The sequence below is a fragment of the Rhincodon typus genome, chromosome 4 (assembly GCF_021869965.1).
Source record: "Rhincodon typus isolate 14 chromosome 4, sRhiTyp1.1, whole genome shotgun sequence".
Taxonomy (NCBI): domain Eukaryota; kingdom Metazoa; phylum Chordata; class Chondrichthyes; order Orectolobiformes; family Rhincodontidae; genus Rhincodon; species Rhincodon typus.
In genome coordinates, this window is record NC_063335.1 from 115413042 (window position 1) to 115435263 (window position 22222).

Consider the following 22222-nt stretch of genomic DNA (forward strand, 5'->3'; position numbering starts at 1 on the left):
TCGCTGCTTCTAGGATTTTGCTGCGTGCAAATTAGTTCCTTCTGTCTCTTTTATTCCAACAGGGAACTTACTTCAAAAGTACTTTGTTAGTTGGAAACTGCTATGAAACATCAAAACTAGGAGCAGGAGTAGGCCATTCAGCCCTGCTCTGCTGTTCAATATGATCATGGCTGATTAGCCGACTAAGTTCCCTGTTCCCGCTTTCTCCCCCATACCCTTTGATCCCTTTAGCCCTTAGAACTATATCTAACTCCTTCTGGAAAACATTCAATGTTTTGGCCTGAACCACTTTCTGGGACAGAGAATTCCACAAGCTCCCCACTCTCTGGGTGAAGACATTTTTCTTTATCTCAGGGACTTCTTGAGGCTGTAAAAGGCATGATTACAATACACGTTTTTCTGCTTTATTTTCATTCTTCAGAATAAATAATTCTTTTCTTTCTAATTTGTTTATGGGATTTGGGTGTTACTGGCTGGGTCAGCACTTATTAACTATCCCTAATTGCTCCAGAGAAGGTTGGTTGGGGGAAATAGCTCAGGGCCACATTAGGGACAATGATTTTTGGGTCTTTGCAGAGTTCACAATTGAAGATAAGAATGCGGGGGTTAATAAACCAAGACTTTGATCTGAAAGTAACAGCATTTATTAATGTGATGTGCTCATTACTAGCCAAATCCTATTGCTTCCATCTAATAGTCAATGTTGTTCAAAAAGCAGGTGTGTTTCTGAGCTTCTTGCTTCGCCCTCATCAGGGCTAATGCAATAATACCAAATTTCAAACCATCACAACAATTTACAGTACAGGAGGAAAGGGTGTTGATTCATTGACAAGTTGGCTCTGATTGGGTCTGGCCTTACTGGGGAGAGAGCTCCTGTTTGATTTGATCAGCCAATCACTGGTGGTCCATGGCCTATGACCCTGACATCATGCAGGGACCTTGCTCAGTTGTGTGACGAAATAGCTACATCCTGTTGGTGGAAAATACCCTTCATGGGGCCTCTGCATAGAAACAATGTGAAACAGTTGTTCAGCATGTTGATCCAGTTTCAAAAATGTTTCTCTTTTCAGCAATTCCCAAGTTCTCACACTACCAAGAGGCTGAGGGTAAATCTGCAGATATTTTAAAACATAAAACTGAAAGGAGATTCTTTTCAAAATCATTTTCAAGCTGATTAACATTGTGCCTTTGTACAGTCAATGTTGGTGGGTTGTCTTCCTGAGTCGTTGACTGTGCAGATTGGGTTGTTCCTCAGGAGCACAGAGGTGATGTTTGGAAACACTCTGATATCCCATTGCTCGATGAGGTTGTCAGTGACCTGGAGACAGTTCAGCTTTACCAGGTTATCAGCAAATCCATTTGGAAAGCCTCGCAGCCTGTTAAAGGAGAGGGTCAACTCTTCTAACTGTGAAAGCCCATCAAATACCGGCAGACTTCTGAGGTTGTTGCTATCTAAATGCAGATAGACGAGTTTCAGATTATATTTGAATGTGTCAGCTACCAGGGTGTCAATGAAATTGTCACAGAGTTTTAGCAGTTGCAACTCTCTGAGATTGGAAAGCAAGTTCAGTGGGAGAAATATTAATGAGTTGTTGGACAGGTCGAGCTTCAATAACTTTGTCAAGTTAGCAAACTGCTCAGGTGGAAAATAACTGATGACATTTCCGGAGATGGTCAGATACTGGAGATGATGCAGCTGGGAGAAGAGATTTGCAGTGAAGGTTCTGAACCTGTTTTTGTCTAATCGCAGGTCGGTCAGTTTGTGATGGTGATTGAGGAATTGGGAAGGCAGGGAGCTAAGCTCATTGTTTGACAAGTCAAGAACTTTGAGGAGAAGCAGCTGACTAAAACCTGTCTCTGGGAGTGTCTTGAGTTGGTTACTGTTGAGAAACAGAGTGTCGAGTTGAGGAAAATGTTTAAATGTTTCTTGGAACACTGTGAGGTTATTGTTGGACAGATCCAGGTAGGTCAGTTTAGTGAGTGACTTCCCTAGGTGCAGGCTGTGTAAGTTATTGTTGGCCAGGTTTAACCAGGTGAGATTGGAGAGGTTTCCAAATAGATCTTCTGGGAGTTCTGATAGGTGGTTTGCAGATAGATCCAGAGCCTGCAGTCTTGGCAGAGGGTCAAAGATGTTGTTCTGAAGGAGGAGACAGTTACTGGATAAACCGAGATAGTTCAGCTGTCCCAGGTTCCTGAAGGAATTGAGAGGAATTCTAGTCAGAGAGTTTCCATCCAGGAATAATGTCTGTGTGCTGGGATTGATATCCACTGGGATGCTCTCCAGGGCAGTGCCGCGACAGTCGACAAGTTTTGAATGGCAAAAGCATTTCTCGGGACAGGCAGAGAGAACCCCTGCTCCAAAGAGAACAACTAGCAACTCTAGGATTCTCCCCATGCTGCCTACAGCAGAGAGATAAAGCTCAGTTATTGCACAGGCAGCTTTCAGGAAACAAGTGCTGGCATTTCATATCATTTCATTTCCACACATATCCTATAAAAGCAAAATACTGTGAATGCTGGAAATCTGAAAAACAAACAGAACTTGCTGGTAGAAACTCAGCAGGTCTGGCAGCATCTGTGGTGAGAAAAACAGAGTTAACATTTTGTTTCAGAATTACTATTCTCCCCATATCTATTTGGCTTTGTGGCTGCATCCTCACAAACACCTTCAGTGCTTAACCCCTTCAAACAAACCAAAAAAAAAAATTCAAACTCTTGCATTCATATAGAGCCTTGCACAGCCTCAAGATGTTCCAAGACATTCTAAACCGATGATGTACTTTTGAAGTGTGATCATAGCTGTAACATAGGAGACACAGCAGCCAATTTGGGCATGGCAAGCTCCCATCAATGATAATGTGGTCGATGATCAGATAATTTGTTTTGGGTCATTCTGGTTCAGGGATAAACATTGGCCACAGGACATCAGAGTTCTACTCCATTCGGATTTCATATTTACTGATGGCATGGAATTCTGCTGTGGATTTAACAAGTGACACTAAAGAACCAATTTGACAACTTCATTCCTGATATTGAAAGTGAGAAAATCATAGTGGCACTGTTTTACATGTGTCATAGAGGTTTACAGCATGGAAACAGGCCCTTCAGCCTAACTTGTCCATTCTGTTTTCCCATCTAGTCCCATTTGCCTGCATTCGATCCATATCCCTCCATACCTTTCCCATCCATGTACCTGTCTAAATGTTTCTTAAATGGCAAAATTGTATTCACCCCCACCACTACCACTGGCAGGCCGTTCCAGACACTCAACGCACTCTGTGTGAAAAAATTGTCCCTCTGGGCCCTTTTGTATCTCTCACCTCTCACTCCAAACCTGTGCCCTCTAGTGTTAGACTCACCTACCATGGGGAAAACTGTTGGCTATCTATCTTATCTATGGCTCTCATTATTTTATTGACCTCTATAAGGTCACCTGTCAGACTTCGACAGTCCAGAGGAAAAAATCCCAGCCTATCCAGCCTCTCCTTATAACTCAAACATTCTAGTCAAGGTAGAATCCCATTAAATCTTTTCTGCACTCTTTCTAGTTTAATAATATCCTTTCTATAGTAGGGAGACCAGAACTACACGCAGTACTCTGAATGTGGCTTCATCAATGTCTTGTAGAACTAAAATACGACATCCCAACTACTATAGTCAATTCTCTGAGCGTTGAAAGGTAGCATGCCAAAAGCCTTCTTCACCGCTCTGTCTACTTGTGAGTCCACTTTCAAGGAGCTATGAACCTATACTCCTAGATCTCTTTGTTCTATAACACTCCCCAGGGCCCTACCATTGACCGTATAAGCCCTACCCTGGTTTGCCTTACCAAAATGCAACACTTTGCACTTTTCAAATTAAACTCCATCTGCCATTCCTTGGCTCGTTGACCCAGTTGATCAAGATGGTTTTGTAATCTTAGATAACATTCTTGACTGTCCACTATACCACCAATCTTGGTGACATCTGCACGTTTACTAACAACACCTCCTAAATTCTCATCCAGATCATTCAGATAAATGAATAACAGTGGACCCAGCACCAATCCCATGGCACATTGCTGGTCTGCCAGGCCACCAGTATGAAAAACACCTCTCTACCACCACCCTGTGTCTTCTACCGTCAAACCAATTTTGTATCCAACTGGCTAGCTCTCCCTGGATCCTGTGAGATTTAACCTTACTGAACAACCCACCATGCGGTACCTTGTCAAAGGCCTTGCTAAAGTACATGTAGATAACATCTACCGCACTGTCTTCATCTACCTTCTTTGTCACTCCTTTAAGAAACTCAATCAAATTTGAGAGATGATTTCCTATGCACAAAGCCATGCTGACTATCCCAAATGAGTCCTTGCCTCTCTAATTGTCTGTAGATCCTGTCTCTCAGAATCCCCTCTAACAACTTACCTACCCCAGATAGTGGTCTGTAGTTCCCAGGAATTTCCCTGCAGCTTTTATTAAATAATGGCATAACATTAGCCACCCTCTAATCTTTGGGCATTTCACCCGTGGCTGTCTACAGTACAAATATCTCAGTTAGGGGCCCCACAATTTCCTCCCTACCCTCCCACACTTCACCAGGTTCCCAGGGATTTATCTACCTTAATGCATTTTAAGACTTCCAGCACCTCCTCGTCTGTAGTGTGGACTCTCTTCAAGACATCATTGTTTATTTCCCCAAGTTCCCTAGCATCCATGCCTTTCTTGATGGTAAATACTGACAAGAAATATTCATTTAGGATCTCACCCATCTTTGTGGGTCCGTACGTAGCCGACCTTAAGGGGCCCTATTCTCTCCCTAGTTACTCTTTTGCCCTTTATTTATTTGTAGAATCCCTTTGGATTCTCCTTTACCCTATCTGCCAAAATCAACTCATATCCACTTTTAGCCCTCCTTCTCTCTTAAGTGTACTCCAACACTCTGTATACTCCTCAAGGAATTCACTTGATCCCAGCTGCCTATACATGTCATATGCCTCCTTCTTTTTCTTGACCAGGGCCTCAATAACTTGAGTCATCCAGGGCTCCTTACTCCTGCCAGCCTTACCCTTCACTCTAACAGGAACATGCTGGCCCTGAACATTAAGCCACTGTTGAAAGCCTTCCACTTACCGGATGTCCCTTTGCCTCCAAACAACCTCCCCCAATCAACTTTTGAAAGTTCCTAAGATCATCAAAATTGGCCCTGCCCCAATTTAGAACTTTAACTGGTGGACCAGACCTATCCTATTCCATAACTTTTAAAAAACTATTGAATTATGATCACTGGTCCCAAAGTGATCCCCTACTAACACCTCTGTCCTGCCTTATTTCCTAAAAGCAAATTAAGTTTTGCCCCTTCTCCAGTAGGGCCATCTATGTACTGCATGAGAAATTCTTCCTGAACACACTTAACAAATTTCTCTCCACCCAAGCCCTTAACACAATGGCAGTCCCAGTCTATGTTTGGAAAGTTAAAATCTCCTACTATTACAACCCTATTACTCTTGTAGCTATCTGCGATCTCCCTACATATTTGCTCCTCAATCTCCCATTCACTATTGGGGCACCTATAGTACAATGCTATCAAAGTGATCACCTCCTTTTCATTTCACAATTCTACCCATATAGACTGAGTGGATGAACCTTCGTGGAATGTCTTCTTTCAATACTGTCATGATATTCTCCCTAATCAAAAATGCAACTCCCCCTCCTCTCTGGCCTCCCCTTCTATCCTTCCTATAGCGTCTGTACCCCAGAATATTGAGCTGCTAGTCCTGTCCCTCCCTTAGCCATGTTTCTGTAACAACTGTGACATTCCAACTTGCTCTTTTGTCTCCCTATTGGTTTGGAATCCACCCCCCACTCCCCCTGCCCCCCACCACCCCCGCCAGGCTAATTTAAACCCTCCTGAGTGACTCTAGCAAATCTCCCCACTAGGATATCTGTCCCCTTCCAATTTAGTTGTAACCCGTCCCTCTTGTGCAGGTCATCTCTACCCCAGAAGAGATCCCAATGATCCAAGAATCTGAATCCCTGCCCCATGCAGCAGCTCTCAAAGCCACACATTCATCTGCCAAATCCCCCTGTTCCTACTCCCACTAACACTTGGCACCGGAAGCAATCCAGAAATTACTACTCTTGAGGTCCTGCATTTGAACCTTCTGTCTAACTCCCTATAATCCCTGTTCAAGACCTCGCCCCTTTTCCTACCTGTGTCGTTGGTACCAATGTGTACAATGACCTCTGGCTGCTCACCCTCCCCCTTCAGAATTTCACGCAACCGCTCAGAGATGTCCTTGACCCTGGCATCAGGGAGGCAACACATCGTCCTGGAGTCTCAATTGTGGCCACAGAAATGCCTATGTGTGCCCCTGACCAGCGAGTCGCCTACTACTAACCCACGTGGACTAAGCCCAACACTGCTCTTACAGCAGAGCCAGTCATGGAGCCACAGGCCTGGTTACTGCTGTTGTACTTGCCTGAGAAGTCATTTGAACCCTCCTCCACACCGCACCACCGCCCCCCCCACACCCCCACCCCAGCAGTATCAGAAATGGTATACCTTTTAATGAGAGCGGAATAGCCACAGAAGACTCCTGCAGTACCATCCTGCCTCCCCTGGTGTGACCCACCCACCTGACTGAACCTGTGGTGAGACCATCTCCCTGTAACTAGTGTCTATCCCACTCTGCCTCCTGTACGCTCCTCATGTATCCAACTGCAGATCCAACTGATCCATGGAGTCTGTGAGAAGCTGCGACTGATCACATTTCCTCCAGACATAGTCGTTGGGGACACGAGACTGCTCCCTGATCTTCCACATCTGGCAGGAGGAGCACACTGCTGCCATAACTGCTATCTCTGAGCCTTCACAGTAGGACAAAGAACAAATTCTTACCTTGCCGCTAGCTCGTTGCTGATCACCCTCCCCACTGAAGCTCAATTTCACCAAAGCCCACATTTAATCCCCCAGCGGCACTCCAACTGCAAAGCAGCCCTTCTCAAAATGGCCACTCTAAAAATGGCTGCTTTGCTACAGCTTGCCTCCCTTTTATTTGCTCCTGGACGGTCGCTGGGGATGGAGCCAACTCCTCCCAGAATCCTCCTCTGCCACTTCTCCGCAGCAACCTCTATCAGCACAAAGCTGCTCCATTGTGTCATCTCCCCTCACAGTAAAGTTAGGCATGTTGACGACTATGTTCAATATTAGAATAACAAACAACATTGACATTAAATCTTTGCTACGTGCACCCCCTACATATACATATGTTTCCACACTGTGTAGCCACCAGACACCCCAAAAAATTAATCTCCTGAAATTGTGACAAAGGTACAAGAAACTAATGGATCTCAAACACAATCAGAAACTTGTTTCATTGGATGTTGCAGGTACAATTGGAGAAATGGCTAAACAAAGGCTTTCCTAACAGGCTTTCAGTTTGAGAATTTAATCTATCAGTTGAGTGTGAACTAGATTTGAAGGAGAGGAGAGGAGTTCTCCCTATGGTTTGATGCTCAGTATCATCACAAGAACCAGCACACTATCACATTCCAGGCTGTGGTTTCTTGCTGTGTACAGATTCCTACCTTACAACAGTAACTATACTTCAAAAGTTCTTCATTGGCTGTGAAGGGCTTTTTGCTTGGTTTGACATTGTGAAAGATGCTATTTAAATGAAACAACTTAATGAACTGCACACACTAATGTATTGAAGGGGGTCAATTAGCTGGTTTGCGATGCAGAGCAATGCCGACAGTGTGGGTTCGATTCCCTCACGAGCTGAGGTTATTGTAAAGATTGTCCTGCTCAAGTTGTCCCTTGGCTGAGGCATGGTGACCCTCAGGGTAAACCACCACCAGTCATTTCTCTCTAACGAGAACAGCCCCATTGTGTGGTAAGACCACCGGTGACTTTTATCTGTATTGAACATTAAAAATGAAAAAAAAAGAGAAAAAGAAAACTCGGTCGAACTTAGTTGATGTCCCCTGACGGATTGCAGATAAAATGATTTCCCCTCTCTTCCTGTATATCAAACATAAATGAGTTTGATGAAGTTATTCCAAATTAAACACACTAATACTCACCAGCGAACTCCGTCCTGCAAACCTCTTCTGAACAACTCCTTTATGCCAGTCCACACCATTGCAGAAATTTGTTTTCTCGGACATGTTTGTTCATGAGGTTAATGATCCTGGAATCACTGTCAGTCAGTTACTGACGCAGTCTGTTTTCCTAAGAGTGAAGATCTTTAATAGGTCAAGGTCAAAAGTAAATCTCTCTTTCTTTGGTGTTTCCAGTGTTGAATTTGATTATTCAAAAAAAAATTTATTCATGGGACATGGGCGTCGCTGGCTGGGCCCAGCAGTTATTGTCCATCCCTAGTTGTCCCTGAGAAGGAAGTGGTGAGTTGCCTTCTTGAACCTCTGCAGTCCACCTGCTGTAGGTACACTCATAATGTCCTAACGGAGGGAATTCCAGGATTTTGTCCCAGCAATGGTGAATGAACAGCAATATATTTCCAGGTCAGGATGGTGAGTGGCTCGGAGGGGAACTTGCAGGGGGTGTTGTTCCCATGTATCTGCTGCCCTTGTCCTTCTAGATGGAAGTGGTCCTGGGTTTGGAAGGTGCTGTCTGAGGATCTTTGGTGAATTTCTGCAGTGCATCTTGTAGATAGTACACACTGCTGCTACTGAGCGTCAGTGATGGAGGGAGTGAATATTTAAGAATATGGTGCCAATTCTTTGTCCTGGATGGTGTCAAGCTTCTTGAGTGTTGTTGGAGCTGTACTCATCCAGAGAAATGGGGAATCTTCCATCACACTCCTGACTTGTGCCTTGTAGATGGTGGATAAGCTTTGGCAAGTCAGGAGGTGAGTTACTCACTACAGGTATCCCAGTTCCCAACCTGTGTTAAAATTCTTTCTTTATGAAGTAATAATTCTCTCTGTTTTCAGTTCATTTAACCAACTGGGTAAGAAAGGTCAGATAAATAACTTAGTCCAGGAGTTTTGATGATGATTCTCTGAATCAGGGTTGGGTGTTGTGCTGGTATGACTTTGTAACTCCGATAAACAGATAGCAGCAGAAGGAGGCCAGTCAGCCCCTAGTGTTTTTCCTCTCCATTCAGTGTGATTGTGCTGATATATACATTAGTTCCTTCTACCTAATCTGACTCTCTAACCCGACTGACCCTGTTGAAAATAAATTATTAATTTCAATCTGCAAACTTTCAACCATGCTCCAGCCTCTGGCATGGGAACATGTTGGTGTGTTGAAGTGGCAGGCAACTGGAAGCTCTGGATTATTTTTACAGACAGAAGGTGTATTTTCTGCAAAGCAGTGTTTTGGCTCCTCCTCCTCCCCCACCCAACCTTATCTTAAGCATAAATACCAACTTTTCCTAGCTGCTATCAGTTCTGATAGAGAGTCATCGGACTCGAAACATTAACTGTTTTCTTTCCACAGATGCTGCCAGACATGCTGAGTTTCTCCAACAGTTTTTTTTTTAGTCCGAAACTAGATTGTCATGGTCATAGAGTCATACAGCATGGAAACAGACCCTTTGGTCCAACCAGTCCATGCTGACCATAATCCCAAAGTAAATTAGTCCCACTTGACTGTGCTTGGCCCATATCCCTCCAAACATTTCTTGTTCGTGTACTTAGCTTAATGTCTTTTAAACATTGTAACTGTACCAGCATCCATCACTTCCTCAGGAAGTTCATTCCACACATGAACCACTTTATGTGAAAAAAATTGCCCCTAATGTCTTTTTTAAAACTTTCTCCTCTCGCATTAAAAATATACTCCCTATTTTTGAAATCACCACTCTAGGAAAAGACACCTGCCATTCATCTTATCTACATCCTCATTATTTTACAAACCTTATTAAGGTCACCTCTCAACCTCCAGTGAAAAAAGTCCCAGCCTATCCAGCTTCTCTTTATAACTCAAACCCTCCATTCCTGGCAACATCTTGGTAAATCTCTTCTGAACACTATCCAGCTTAATAATATCCTTCCTATAACAGCAAGACCAGAACTGGACACAGGACTCCAGAAGAGGCCTCAGCAACCAACTATACAACATCAATGTGATGTCCCAACTCCTAGACACAAAGTCTGAACAAGGAAGGCAAACATGCTAAATGACTTCTTAACCATCCTGTCTATATGTGACACAAACTTCAAAGAATTATGTACCTGAACCCCTAGGTCTCTCTGTTCTACAACACTACCCAAGGCCTTACTTTTAATTATATAAGTCTTGTCTTTGTTTGTTTTACCAAAATGCAATACCTCAGATTTATCTAAATTAAACTCCATGCTTACTTTAGGATCCCAGAATGCAAACTATCACAGCCAGGGGACTTATCTGTCTCTAGCCCTATTAGTTTGACTAATACTACTTTTACAGTGATTGTGATGGTATTTAATTCCTCCTCGAATTATTTAGCTTTCACGTGATGTTCAAAGTAACTTCTACAATAAAGAGTGATGCAAGATATTTGTTTAACTCCTCTGCCATTTCTTTGATTCCTGTAGCTGTCTCTCCAGATTCATTTTCTAAGGGACCTATGTTCAGTTTGGATCTCTTTTTTTTAAAATATATTTTAAGTAACTCTCACGTTCAGTTTTTATATTCCTCACTCATTTCCCCTCATACTTCATTTTCTCTCTCTTTATCATTTTAGTCCTCCTTTGTTGGATTCTGATTTTATCCCAGTTTTCAGGGCTATCAATGACTTTGCCTCTTTATATGCTTTTTCTTTCAATTTTATACTCAACTTGCTTAGTCAGCCATAGTTGGTGTATCCTTCTCTTAGAAAGCTTCCTCTTTACCGGGATAAAATTTTGCTGAGAGTCAAAATTGCCTCCTTTAATGTCTGTCACTGCTTGCATCCTACTTTTCTTGCTAATCTATCTGACCAGTTCACTTTAGCTATCTGTCTCATCATTTCATTGTAATTCCCTTTATTTATGTTAAATATTGCTGTTTCCAACCCAAGTTTCTGATGGTCAAACTGAATATTAAATTCTGTTCTGTTATGATTGCCATTTCCTCAGGAATCTTTTACTCTCAGAATATTCATTAAAATTGTTTAATTATCTATTACCAGATCCAGAATAGCTTGTTCCCTGGCTGCTCAAAATATTGCTCGAGAACACTGTTTCGAATACAGTCTATGATTCTTTTTTCATTTCTAATTTGATTAAACCAATCAGCATGAAGACTGAAATCACCCATAATTACTTAATTTTTTTAACATGCTCTTACTATTATTTGATTTATACTCTTTCCTACAGAGTGGCTAATGTTTGGGTGTCTATTCACCACTACTACCATGAAATCCTTGGCTTCATTCAATTAAAATGAATGTTTAAAATATTAATGCTGTATTATAACATAGATTCCAGTTCAGATAGCTCTGTACCTTCAAGGCAGCTTGTAGTATTATGACATGCGACATTAAAGCATAAAGATATTCACCTCACCTTCAGTCACCTTACCTATATCATGGAGCCAATGTCATGTGTTCAGTCAGTCACTCAATTTACAGTAATGTCGATATGTAAACACTGTTCCTAGACCATTTGTGCCAGTCTGTAATATTGTAGCATTGTAAATATGTTGTGGAGTAAATAAACCTCAAAATATCTAACTAACCTGAGTCCTTGTAGTATACGTTACATGGGCTAATGAATAGAAATCCACAAAGCACATTATGCTAGCATCAATAGTGACTGCAAATGGATGTTAATGGCTGAAAAATTGATGGCAGCATGGTAGTTATGAAAAGTATTTTTCTTAACAGTCATCCAGCAACCAGTCCCATTTCAGATCTGAAATTGCAATTACAACCAATACTAAAGTACTACCACTTTACCAAAAGGCAACAAAACTGTACTAGAGTACAGTGAGTATTCTACCTCTCTCTCCCTTCAAAAAGAAAGCAGTTTGAAAGTTGCTCTCGACAGCTCCAATCTAAAAAAGCAATCCCAGAATCAAATACACAAGAAATACTGAAAAGAAATATTTTCTGTTACACAAAGACTTGACCTATATCACAATGTCAGTCAATTCTGCCATTTGGTTTTCACAAAATAATGTGGAAATAAAGAAAAAGGATTGCTTTTCCTTTGACGCAAATGTCACTGATATGCATAAGCCTGCAACTTTTAAATGGGCTGCAACATTTAATTATAGAAAAAAGAGAAGACAAAAAAAATCACTGTATTACAAAACAGATCTTGATACTGGTATTTAGAAAGCATAAGCTTGATGGAAAACAAACATCTAACCATGGACTGTTGATCAATTAACATTTTGTGAGAGTTCAAATATTTAAAGAAATAAATAATCTTTAATTTCTCATCAGCAGATAGCTGACAAAGAATGAGGAAGTCAAACAAATAAGGTCGTCAAACTTCTCACCTTTGGTACTGAAGAATTAGAATTATAAAATCCTGTAGTAATAATGTCCTGATGATGATTGCAAATACATTGATGCAACTTTTCAGATTTTAGTAAAACAACTAAACGTTTGAATTAACTTCAGGGTACACTGACGTGAATTCATGTCATACCAACAACAGTAAAATGAAACAATTTACTGATGTGCCAGCAGCTGCCAACACAAAGGTAAAGAATGTGGTTTCATTAAAGCTAAAAGTGCTAAAAGAATTAGTGAATTGGTTATTTCCTCTACAATCATCAAATCCTTCTGAAAATCATTTCTGAACAAACTTATTGAATATACCATTGGAGCTCAACTTGAAGATCACAAGTTCAAAGGAATTGTAGCAATAGCATCTGCAGTTGCTTGTCTCTGGAACAACTAATGCAGTCACCAACAGGCTCAATAGATCATCCAAACCTTGCATGAGATATGGATTGATTCACCCATGCTAAAGTTTCAACGATTTTATTTCATGTCTTTGATTCTACTATTACAGCTTCTATTTAACAAGCATATGCTAGGAGACAGTGTTGGCAGACTTCAGCAATATCTCTTTCTCTGAATCAAAAAAAAAATCAGTGTGGCAATTTATAATCTTAATTTTCTCATTTCTTCACAATGATTTACTTCTCATCACCATTCACTTGTCATTATTTTAGCATTTACTTCACTTATCTTTATCAATAGATAGGTCCACGCATGCTCTGCAGATATCCCTTTCATTTTCTCATTAGACCAGTAAAATATTATAGAACATAGAACAGCAACAGCACAGTACAGGCTCTTCGGCCCATGATGTTGTGCCGACCTATTATCCTACTCTAAGATCAAACTACCCTGCATACCCTACATTATACTATTATCCATGTGCCTATCCAAGAGTCGCTTGACTGAACCTAATGTATCTGACTCCACTACCAACGCCGGCAGCGCATTCCACGCACCCACTGCTCTCTGTGTGAAGAACCTACCTCTGACATCTCCCCTATACCTTCCTCCAATCACCTTAAAGTTATGCCCCCTCATAATAGTCATTTCCATCCTGGGAAAAAGTCTCTGGCTATCCAATCTATCTATGCCTCTCATCATCTTGTACAACTCTATCAAGTCACCTCTCATCCTTCTTTGCTCCAATGAGAAAAGCCCTAGCTCCCTCAGCCTTTCCTCATAAGACCTGCCCTCCAGTCCAGGCAGCATCCTGGTAAATCTCCTCTGCACCCTCTCTAAAGCATCCACGTCCTTCCTATAATAAGGTGACCAGAACTGAACACAATATTCCAAGTGTGGTCTAACCAGGGTTTTATAGAGCTGCAGCATAACCTCGCAGCTCTTAAACTCAATTCCCCTGCCAATGAAAGCCAACACACCATACGCCTTCTTTACAACCCTATCAACTTGGGTAGCAACTTTGAGGGATCTATGGACATGGACCCCAAGATCCTTCTGTTCCTCCACACTGCCGAGAATCCTGCCATTAACCCTGTACTCTGCATTCAAATTGACCTTCCAAAATGAATCACTTCACACTTTTTCGGTTTAAATTCAAACTGCCACTTCTTTGCTCAACTCTGCATCCTGTCAATGTCCCGTTGCAACCTACAACAGCCCTCCACGCTGTCCACAACTCCACCAACATTTGTGTCATCGGCAAACTTACTAACCTACCCTTCCACTTCCTCATCCAAGTCATTTATAAAGATCACAAAGAGCAGAAGTCCCAGAACAGATCCCTGCGGAACACCACTTGTCACCGAGCTCCAGGCTGAATACTTTCCATCTACTACCACCCTCTGTCTTCTATTGGAAAGCCAATTCTGTATCCAGAGAGCTAAATTTCCCTGAGTCTCATGCCTCCTTACTTTCTGAATGAGCCTACCATGTGAAACCTTATCAATTACCTTGCTAACATCCATATACACCACATCCACTGCTCTGCCTTCATCAATGCGTTTTGTCACATCCTCAAAGAATTCAATCAGGCTTGTGAGGCATGATCTGTCGCCACAAAGCCATGCTGACTATTCCTAATCAAACTGTGCTTTTCCAAATAATCATAAACACTATCTCTCAGAATCCTCTCCAATAATTTGCCCATCACAGAAGTAAGACTGACTGGTCTGTAATTCTCAGGATTACCCCTATTCCCTTTCTTGAACAATGGAATAACATTTGCCACCCTCCAATCTTCTGGTACTACTCCAATGGACAGTGAGGATGCAAAGATCATCACCAAAGGGGCAGCAATCTCTTCCCTCGCTTCCTGTAGGTTATATCCCATCTGGCCCAGGGACTTATCTATCCTCACGTTTTTCAAAATTTCTAGCACATCCTCCTTCCTAACATCAACCTGTTTCATGCTGTCTTCACAAACATCAAGGTCTCTCTCACTGGTGAATACTGAAGCAAAGTATTCATTAAGGACCTCCCCTACTTCCTCTGACTCCGCGCACAATTTCCCTGCACTATCCCTCATTGGCCCTACCCTCACTCTGGCCACCCTTTTGTCCCTCACATAAGTGTAGAACACCTTGGGGTTTTCCTCGATCCTACCCGTCAAGGTTTTCTCATACTCCTTTCTAGCTCCCCTAAGTCCATTCTTCAGTTCCTTCCCGGCTACCTTGTAGCCCCCTAGAGCCCTGTCCGATCCTCACTTTCTCAACCTTAAGTAAGCTTCCTTCTTCCTCTTGACTAGATGTTCCACATGTCTTGTCATCCAACGTTCCTTCACTTTACCATCCTTTCCCTGCCTCAGTGAGACAAGCCTATCCAGTACTCGTAACAACTGCTCCCTAAACAACCTCCACATTTCTGTCGTGCATTTCCCTGAGAACATCTGATCCCAATTTGTGCTCCGCAGCTCTTGCCTAATATCATTGTAAAAACCCCTCCCCCAGTTAAATACTTTCCCATACCGTCTGCTCCTATCCCTCTCCATGACTATAGTAAAGGTCAGGGAGTTGTGATCACTATCACCGAAATGCTCTCCCACTGAGAGATCTGACACCTGGCATGGTTCATTGCCTAGCACTAACTCCAATACGGCCTCCCCTCTAGTCGGCCTATCTACATATTGAGTCAGAAATCCTTCCTGGACACATCTGACAAAATCTGCTCCATCCAAACTATTTGCACTTAGGAGGTTCCAGTCGATATTAGGGAAGTTGAAGTCACCCATGACAACAACCCTACTACTTCTGCACCTTTCCAAAATCTGCCTCCCAATCCTAATTAGCACTATGGATCTAGCACTCTCCTCCCATCTGTTACCTTATCACATTAAGAGAAAGCAGCTTTGTGAATATCTAGGTGTTTTACAACTTATGTTCTGATCTGGATTCCTGCAGAATTGGCTACATATCCCATCATACCTATACTACTGGCTATAATTCCCATCATGCTTACAGAAAATGGTCATAGCTACATTTATCTAAGACTTTGTGTGCTTATCAATATCAATCTTAGTCAATTGTCTCAAATAGTCTCCCTTCACCCAGCAAGACAGTATCCAACATGATATATACAATGTCCACAAAGGCCATTGGACTAACATGTGTCAGAAATCTAGGCACCCAGAGAAATCTAAAGTGTAGCAAGATGTTCCAGACCAGCATGAGAAGAATAACCAGCCAAGGAACAAAAGCAAAGCTTTCAAAGTTCAGTCTTTGGGCTCTCAAATGTGTCAAGTCCCAAGAAGTAACCACAACATTACTGTTTGCAGACTGCTGTTAGACAGTACATGTGGTAAACTTCAGACACCATATGGATGCCATCAGAAAAAATGAAGCCTCAACTTAGATACAAGAGATATAACCCAACTTGTGCCATATGTCAAAACTAGTGCCAAAGCAAATATCATCCCTTTAGGAAACTGGCATGGTGTAATGCAATTTACACAAGATAAACTAACTACCTATAATGGGTTTGACTTTGTATGCATTGGCGTTATCCATGCCAATTAAATGTCAGTGTGGATTGTCCTTAAGGACACATGAAATCTTTCCTATAATTAAAACAGTTGGACCGTCTTTCATTGGTTTAGCAGCATGTATAAGTCTATGTATTATTATGATCCATGTGGTAACAAACTCATCAATTGCAACATCAAGGGTTCCAGTCTCTGTGCCAGGGAATCAATCAGCTATGCATATGTGCTATACAGTAACATCACTAAGCACAGAACACAGATCATGGATGTAAATCTGCAACATTGCGGCGTTGTAAATAATCACTATTGTTAATAAATTTCAAGATATATGTATGTTACATGGATTAACATATAGTAAATCTACAAAGTGTATCACTCTGAGCACTTTTGAGCCATAAATAGGCCATAAAGTGCAACATTTCCACATTGAAAATACTCATTAGAGCAGACAAGTTAAAACAAACTGGTTTTTCACTCAATTCAGTTATTGACTGTTCAGTCTTGTAAATTAAAATCAAATGGAAAATGGTTCCTGTTTTATGATAAAACGTATTACAATCATACAGTACATTACTAACAATGTACTAGCAATTCCCTCCCTAGAGTCCTTTGTCACGTAACAATATACAATATTTGTTATTTGCAAATAAACAGCTACAAATTATTTCTTAATAATCATAATGGAAACTAATTTCATCAGGATATCTTGCATTTGATGATCACTTTGGATGAAGTTTCACTGAAACTTTGTCTATGCAAGGAAATGTAGCTTCCAACCAATTTTCAATGATGGAATGGGAAGAATGCATTTGGAAATTTAATTCTATCTATCTTCATTTAAGGCCTAGCAATAATTCTGCAAAAAATTGTGTTGTAAAATACTAGGCTGGGTTTTAAGGCTCCCAAACTGAATGTATTTTCAGCAAGGGAAGGAGCGTGCACTAAAAATATCAAACTGCTAACCCTTCATCGTTTTCGCTTAGTCACCCATGCTTAGTGCTTTTGAGGCTCTTAACCACCCAGTTAGAATTGTGGATTCGAGGTCGACATATTCTGGGAAGTGTTGGCACAAGTGGTGTCACAGAAAGCTCCATTAATGTCATGGAAAGCCAGTGGTGTGACACAGGCAGTTGTAGCCAGTTTTACTGTTTGGAGAAATCAAGGGGGAGATGTGATCTTAAATTCAGAGCTATAGCTATCAATGAACACCCCCACTGCAATCTGCAAGTTTCAGATGGTCAGCTTTCATGCTGAACTATCCAAAATGTAGGGCTTCTTTGCAGGAAGTTTCCCGTGAAACTAATCCTGGGCATTATTGTTTGGAAGGTATTGCATTAATAATGTTCCATGGTAAATACTGACTGTGAGCAGCTGTGCAAACAAAAAATAAAAATATACCACACATATATTAAAGACAATTTAGATGTTTGTGAGTACATTTTGGATGCAAACAGCTTGGTGTGCAACTCCATCTGGCTCTATCTGACACATTCCTAGTCCCTGCAATGCTTTCTTTGGACACAGGTTGGTATTGGCTGGGCACTGAAATCATTAAGTGTTAGGTAGCAGTAATTACTACACTGCTTGCAGTGAAAGTGATGGAAAATGTGAACCATACACCAGGATCTTCCAGCCCAAATTCAGGAGCCAATGAACTAATGTGATTACATAGTTTACGTATGAAGTATTGCAATTTGACTCATCTTCATTCATAACCCAAATGGCAATAGGCAAAGTGGGGAAAAGTGACTGGAAAAGAAATGATGCAAATTTCAGTTGTAATATTTAAAACATAATTTTGACCAGCAATTTGATGCTTTCCAAAGCACTGAGACAGGGAAGTATAATTTCCTGAAGAAATGGAGAAAAAAAATCCTTGACGATGCAAAATTGGTTTTCCAATATTATAGTTGAACCAACTTTTCACCATAGAAAGGCATGCCCAAATGTTCATACAGGATGGATCAATTTGGAACCTATAGTGAGCTCATTTTTCATTTTGTCTGTTTTTCTTCACAGAATTACAAAAAAATACTTGTGGAAACCCTGGTGTACCACACGGAGGCATTGTTCATGGCACAAGCTTTGATGTTGGAGACAAGATCACTACTCATGCGTGCATGGTTATATTCTCGATGGACATCCTCAACTTACCTGCATGGCCAAGGGTATGTAAAATTAATTTCATCGATGCTTCAATTTACTAATTGAAGAACTATCCAGTATTTACTAACGTTATTTATTGTTGGCAATTACATCGATGCTATTTTGTTTTCTTACATCCAAAGAATATCTTGTAAGAAAGTTCCTTAGAAGTAAATCTTCTCCTTAAAATTGAAACATTTTGTCAGGAATTGGCTATATTAGTTAAATATCGATTTTGAATCCTGAATCTTCACTCGGACTTTTTTGCTGAGATTACATTGCTCTTATTTTATGCGAAGTGCTTCAGATTATGATATCATGTGTGAAACTTATGTTTTGGACCATTCATAAACAATCAACAAAATAAAGAAACTGAAATTTAATAATATTGAAAATATTTCATCCAAAGACATAATTGTTGTTTTGTTATATGTTTTGAATATGGGCTCCATTACTTGTCTACATTTGTAAAATAGAAACCTCACTTGTCGTGTGTTGGTGGTTTAATGTTATAAGCAGGTTACTAATACCATGATTTTTCATTATTTAAACTAAATGCCTGTGATCTCTGAAAATGTATATTCTGCTGTACATGATGTGATCGAACTAGATAAAAGAATGCTGATGCTCATATTTCCAAATTACTAGATTATTTTTTTAAGCACTGCTAGACCTGGTTCTTGGGAATGAAGTGAGCCAAGTTGAGTGAGTGTCAGTGGGGAAGCATTTAGGCACACTAATTTAATTATGAGTTTTCACATTACAGACCAGTTAGCTAATATCAGTAGTGGGGAAAATGCTGAATCTATTATTAAAGAAATGTTAAGACTGAGACGAAGAGGAATTTCTTCTCTCAGAAGTTCATAAGTCTTTGGAACTCCATGCCACACAGTGGGTAAAGTTAAGGCACATGGGGAAGGGGGCAAGCATTGAGAACTGGTTGACAGGGTTGACTGGGAATAAATGGGTCTTTTTCTGAGTAGCAGGCAGTGACTAGTGGGGTCCTGCAAGGATCAGTGCTTGGGCCCCAACAATTCACGATACATATAATTAACCTGGATGAGGGAACCAAATACAATATTTCCAAATTTGCTGACAAGAAAAAAACTGGGTTCATTTGTGAGTTGTGAGGAGGAACTAAAGAGGCTCCAAGGTGTTTTAGACAAGTTGAGTGAATGGGCTGATGCAGTACAACCTGGCTAAATGTGAAGTTATATCCTCTGATGTGGAAAATGGAAAGGCAGAGTATTATTTAAAGGAAGATATAGTGTGGATGTACCAAGACATCTGGGTGTCCATCTACACCAGTCAATGAAAGTAGGTAGGTGCAGAAAGCAATTAGGAAAGCCAATGGAATATTGATCTTCATTGCAAGGGGATTTGAGTTCAGAAATAGGAATGTCTTACTGCATTTATACAGGACCTTAGTGAGACCACACCTGGAATATTGTGTACAGATTCGGTCTTCCTAGCTAAGTAAGGATATACTTACCATAGAGGGAGTGTAGCAGATGTTCACTGGGCTGATACCAGAGATCGCAGGACTGTTGTTTGAGGAGAGATTGGTTTGACTGGGCCTGTATTTTCTAGAGTTTACGTTATTCTCAGCAGTGCATGTTTACCTTCAGGGACTGGTGTGCAAGGAATTTTGAAAGACGACCAAGAATACATTTACTATTTCTAGGGCCACTTCCTTAAGTATTCTGGGAAGACCTTGGGAATTTATTGGCATTCAATCCCATCAATTTCTCTAAAACTGTTTTCCTATTTATACTGATTTCCTTCAGTTCTCCATCTCACTAGACCCTGTGATCCCCAACATTTCTGCACCATAAGACTATTATGTTCATCCTCCTTTTGAAGACTGAACCAAAATATCTATTTCCATGTCTTTGTTCCCCATTACAGCTTCCACTGTTTCTAACTGTGAGGGATATATATTTGTCTTCACCAATCTTTTTCTTTTTAAATACCTATAGACTTACCTACTTGGCTATGGGCATTGATTCACAAACCACTTAATGCCAGGGTCACCACAGATGTTAATAATTTAATTAAAGCATACAAAATCCCAATTTACCTGTCAAGTGGAATCACTGAGCATGTTCCTGTACTTAAAAGAACTACTATTTAGTGTAATTTAGTAAATTCTCATCAGCAAGCAAACAGCTATGAACTATCAACATATGGTGCTATTAGTAAAAACTCTTTTAGCACACACACAGGTACAGATAGACAAACAAATAAAACAAAACACAAGTTGTAAGGGTAGAGGGAAGAAATCTGGAAACCACAGTTCAATAACACCAGGCTGAGATGACTCTCCTGGATTGTCAGAATTTTCTGTTCTTCAATCTCTGTTCTGAAGTCCTTCACCTCTTTGCAGGAGGAATAGGGCAATTTGCGCACTAACTGCAAAGTCTCTTAACTACTGGTTAAAGGCAACATCTTACAGCAACCAGAAGAAGATAAATGGCTTTCTTCAAGCTTCAGGTATTTTTACAGCTGAAATGGAGACACAAAATCTGTCCTTCCGGCAGTCTGAATACTTTTCACCATATCATTCACACTGACAAACTGTTCAGCCACCAGGAACCAATCAAAGAGTTGTCATCATCTGATGACTTTTGGTATCAACAATGGTTAACAATTATACAAATTGATCAGCTTCTTGTTGCCAGCCAAATCTCAGTCTGTACACAGCCCCTGGGACTGGGCTATCTACAGACAACTTTCCCCTCTGCTTGAACAAAGCAGCAATATCTACAACACACAAAATGAATTTCAGTAACTTGTTTTTAAAATGGTCATTTTTGCATTTTAGTCTACAATCTAAAATAGAGAAAATAAAAAGATACATTTTACAGATGTACATGAAGGTCTTGGAGACGATTTGCTGGAATGGTTCCAGGGATAAACAGCTCCAGTGGTAGAAGTAGATTGCAGAAGTTGCGACTATTTTCATTCTTGAATGGAAAGCTGAGAGGACATATCATAGGAAGGTACAGGGGTTTCATAGGTCTAGACAAAGTAGGTAATGAGAAACTGATCTCACTCCTAAAAGAATCACGAACAAGAGGGCACAGATTGAAAGTAGTTGATAAAAGAAGCAAATGCAATGAGAGGGAAAGAGTTCTTTACATTTTGCAGTTAGGGTCTGGATTGCACTACCTGAGAGTTTTGCAGTGGGGTCAAGGGAATGGTTCAGTTGAAGGATTTGAGAGGGGTTTAGCTTGGTTGAAAATGAAGTAAAGGTGTAGGGTTACGATGAGATGAGAAGGGAATGGCATTTTCCCCTCCCTCCTCGCATTGACAGATTGAAGGAGCAGGATCTCAGGCGGTGACAATGGCAGCCCTTTGCCCCGCCCCCTGACATCACGGGAAAGTCCTCTATGCGGATCACGGGAGAGTCTCACCTCTGACCCCGGGCTCGGCCCGGTTTCCGGTTCCGGCCGCCGCCATTTGCAGCGGGAGCAGTTGCTCCGGTTGGAGGGACGCTCCTGATTTCCAGGACCCTAGGCCCCAGCTCGAACCAGCGGCCAGGATCCTCTCCGTCATCCGGGAGGATGGAGCAGGTAGCGGCCCCGGGTCCGGCCGCCGGATCCCAACCCTGGAGAAGCCAGGTACCAGAGGAAGGTTCACTGGAGCCGATACGTTAACTCTGTCTCTCTCCACAACACCCCCTCCACACCGCCCGTTCCCCCCCCC

At 41.3% G+C, this 22222-nt stretch overlaps 2 protein-coding genes across 4 annotated transcripts in view; one reads left to right on the forward strand and one right to left on the reverse strand.

Annotated features, from left to right (window-relative positions):
• Window positions 1–628: 628 nt before the first annotated feature.
• On the reverse strand, window positions 629–21938 carry LOC109924265 (platelet glycoprotein V-like). Of its 3 annotated transcripts, none has more exons than XM_048595542.1 (2): window positions 21373–21938; window positions 629–2400 (listed from the first exon to the last, which is right to left on the reverse strand). In XM_048595542.1, the coding sequence occupies exon 2, from the start codon at window positions 2393–2395 to the stop codon at window positions 1175–1177; it is 1221 nt and encodes a 406-aa protein (XP_048451499.1). In that variant the 5' UTR covers window positions 2396–2400; window positions 21373–21938; the 3' UTR covers window positions 629–1174. The 3 variants fall into 3 exon arrangements, with proteins under 3 accessions (XP_048451499.1, XP_020379870.1, XP_048451500.1); XM_020524281.2 differs by lacking the exon at window positions 21373–21938 and adding an exon at window positions 8070–8171; XM_048595543.1 differs by lacking the exon at window positions 21373–21938 and adding an exon at window positions 6883–6933.
• riok3 (RIO kinase 3 (yeast)) overlaps window positions 21938–22222 on the forward strand; it is a 24253-nt gene continuing 23968 nt past the window's right edge. Inside the window, exon 1 of the mRNA XM_048596209.1 lies at window positions 21938–22137. Within this exon, the coding sequence (XP_048452166.1) occupies window positions 22081–22137 (57 nt within the window). The 5' untranslated portion in view covers window positions 21938–22080. The remainder of the gene's footprint in view (window positions 22138–22222) is intronic.